This window comes from Simochromis diagramma, unplaced genomic scaffold (genome assembly GCF_900408965.1).
Source record: "Simochromis diagramma unplaced genomic scaffold, fSimDia1.1 OVJJ01000707.1, whole genome shotgun sequence".
NCBI lineage: Eukaryota > Metazoa > Chordata > Actinopteri > Cichliformes > Cichlidae > Simochromis > Simochromis diagramma.
This window is the reverse complement of record NW_024387108.1, coordinates 321056-324376: the sequence shown is the minus strand read 5'-3', so window position 1 is coordinate 324376 and position 3321 is coordinate 321056. Positions and strand designations below refer to the sequence as shown.

The following is a 3321-nucleotide window of genomic DNA, read 5'->3' as shown; positions in this document are numbered from 1 at the left end:
GTACATACTTTAACCCCGTGATTGACTGGTTAGATACTTGGATTACAGTAGAACAGGCGTGCCTAATGAAATGGTTGCTGAATTTTTGTTGCATGATTTTACTGGACTTTATAGTTGTTGGTGCTTTGTTTTGTTGCCATATTTTGTCTTCACTGTTGTCACAGAGCAGGTAAAACAGATGAATGTTAAAGCTACTGTTCAACTCATTGTTTATAGCGTCACAGTTGACACACCTTCAATATTTACATAACAGCTCCATATAATACAGGCAGAGAGCAGCACAGCCTGAAGACACCACACAGCATTTCACTGCACTAGATGAAGAAACATGTCCCACAGTAAGTTCTCCCAATATTTTTCTGTCTTCTGAATATTTGCTGTGTAACTTATTAGGAAAAAAGGGCATTGTTAAAGTGCAAAGTACTGATGTAATTAACAGCATGCAGAATAGTTACTAGGGTGTTATTAAATGGGATGGCACTGTTTACAACTTTGATTCATATATAAATAACAGAGATTTGTGCCATCATGCAGATGTATTACGTGAAGTGGGTCCAAAAGAGTTTAAATGTTATTTTGTATTGTATTGTATTTTAACTGTTCTACAACGTAGTAGAAGAAGTAGTTAGAAGTACTTTGATGTTTTGCTTATGTGAAAATTACCAATCCTTAAAATGTAGATGAGTAGAAGTAGGAAACAAGATTACATACAGTAGAAATACTTCAAGTGCAAGTATATTAAAACTGTGGTTGAATAAATTATTTCATTAATTGTATTGAGTTACATTTGGTTGTAGGAGATATCCACAATAGGAAGATAAAAAAAAATATTTCAGTACAGTGGCACTGCTGGGTGCTGAAAAGGGAGTAATCACAATTCAGGGTTTGTGACACTCCGTGAACGCTCTCTGAAACTGCATCTGATTGTTTAAACAATATTAAAAATTGTCCTTTGTTTTTACAGACAGGATTTCAGTTGTTGTCTTTGGCAATGGGGAGATGTTGAAGAAAGCTCTAATAACCAACATTGTGGGCAAAGATTTTTCTAAGCTATCCAAAGGAAAGTATAAAAAAAACTCAAAGATATATAAAAATGAGTCATATGAGTTCATGTGTGTAAAAGACTTGCAGAAAAAACAGGGATCACTCTTTTCTAAGAACCCACACCCTGACATGTGTTTAGTGGTGGTAGAGGATGGGTTTTCAGGAGAAGATGTGCAACAACAGATAGAAGATCTGAGCAGGAAAACCAAAAAACCTAGAGATGAGTTCACAGTCGTGCTCCCTTTGAGATACAAACCAGGATGTTACTCTTTCAAATCCTGTACCATTCAGCAGCTTTTCATTGAACTGGACCAACTGGCTGCAGAGAGATGTCTGACTCTCTCAACTGTGAGGTAATGCCAGAAGTAGAAATGTAGAAACTGATGATATTTTTTGTTTTCATCATGAAAAATATTTTATACACATTTTTAAGAGCTGCACTGATTCACAGTTACCTGGTAAAGTAAAAGTTAAACTTTTATGTTACAGGTCTGCTATTGACCGTGAGTCCCAAAATCCGACGGAGACTAAGGGTAAGCCAGTGTTTAATTATTTTGTTTTTAAAGCTTTTACAAAACCTTACAAAAGCTTTTATTTTGACTTTTTATTCAGGTGACAGATCTAGTGAGGAGCCCTTCACTGACTCAAAGAAGATTTTAAAAAGTGAGAATTTGCTTTAAAGATGTGTCTGGAATTAAACCATTGTATTCAAATTAGAAATGTGCAGTTGTGTTTTGATACATCCTTTAAGAGAAATAAAGACATTTTTTTAAAGTTATATTTTGTTTTTCATTAAAACAGGAAAGCTCACCAGCACCAAACTGAACCTTGTTCTTGTGGGAATGTCCGGGACTGGGAAAAGTGCCAGTGCAAACACCATCCTTGGAAAGAAAGTCTTCATGTCTAAAGCCAGTTCAAAGCCAATCACTGCAGAGTGTCAGGTGGCAGAAACAGAGATAAATGACATACATGTTCGTGTGATTGATACTCCCGACATATTTGATGATGACCTCAAATCAACAGATAAGGAGAAACATGTAAAACAGTGTAAAAAGTCCTGTGAGTTAGGACTTTGTGTGTTTGTACTTGTGATGCATGTGAGCAGATTTACAGATGGTGAGAGAGACATACTGAAAAGGTTAGAAAAATCATTTGGGAACAAAGTTAGTGAACAAACAGTCATCCTGTTCACACGAGGAGACGACTTGCAGCAAGCAGGAATGAAGCTGGAGGATTTTTTGGGTTCCTGCCAACCTAAGCTGAAGGAAATAATTGAAAAATGTGGCAACAGGTGTGTTGCTTTTGAGAACAGCAAATCAGACTCAGATCAAAGAGAAAAACTGATGGACACAGTGACCAGTATGTTAGACATAAGGCAGAAACGATAACTTCAGATCAGCACAATAAAGGGCTTGCAAATGATTTCTCATGTAAGACGATAAAGAGGTAATCATTAAATGATGTCCTGAAATATCCAGTTAAAAATTAATCAGAGGGTTAGATATTTGTAAATGAAGTATTTGTTGAAATTGGTGAATGTATTTAGTTTCTTCCTGTGTTAATGTAGCTTATTCATGACATGGGTTATCAATACTAAGGTGTGTTGTTTTTGAGAACTGCCGATCAGATTCAGATCAAGTGGAAAATCTAATGGACACAGTGATCAGTATGATCCAAAGACAGCAAAAACAATAACTTCATAAATCAAATGCAAGTGACAAAAGTCTTGCAAATCATTTCTAATGAAGTAGAGCAGGAAATGATGTCCTGAACTATTCAGCTAAGAATTAATCAGATATAATATTGGTGAATTAAGTATTTGTTGAAATTGGTCTCTTATTCTGTCTCTTGTTTTTTTTTCCAATATAGATCATTAACGTTAGCGTTATCAATAAAAAGAAATATGTTTAATTTCATTGCTTGTTTGTTAACACAAAGTGTGGACACAGTTTTTTACCACAGACCCAGCTACTGAAATTATTAACTGTTGAGATATCATACACGATTTGATGATTCATAATTTATATTAAACTGGGGCTTTCAAACACTTGTCCTAAAAAGTTTTTTGAAATATTTCTTTTAACTTTATTTGAACCTTCCACTCGTTCCTTAAACTGTGCTGTACAATCAATGCCTGATTATTCTTGTGATTTTTTTCCTTCAAATGGTTGCTTAAAAACAAAAATGCTGCATGCACAGGAACTCAGAAAAGGGTGGCTGTAGTTCATACGATAAAACGTGTCATCTACTAATAGCAAGGTTGGTGCTTTGTATTCC

General features: G+C 35.2%; 1 protein-coding gene across 1 annotated transcript; it reads left to right on the top strand.

Annotated features, from left to right (window-relative positions):
- The first annotated feature begins 328 nt into the window (after window positions 1–328).
- LOC120743216 (GTPase IMAP family member 7-like) lies at window positions 329–2447 on the top strand. Its single transcript, XM_040046794.1, has 3 exons — window positions 329–338; window positions 1657–1707; window positions 1846–2447. The coding sequence occupies exons 1-3, from the start codon at window positions 329–331 to the stop codon at window positions 2430–2432; spliced, it is 648 nt and encodes a 215-aa protein (XP_039902728.1). The 3' UTR covers window positions 2433–2447.
- Window positions 2448–3321: the final 874 nt, after the last annotated feature.

Bases quoted from the DNA above. Each gene is read 5' to 3' on its own strand.
- LOC120743216 (XM_040046794.1), top strand. The intron at 1,708-1,845 runs GTGAGAATTTGC...TCATTAAAACAG, and splicing joins CTCAAAGAAGATTTTAAAAA to GAAAGCTCACCAGCACCAAA.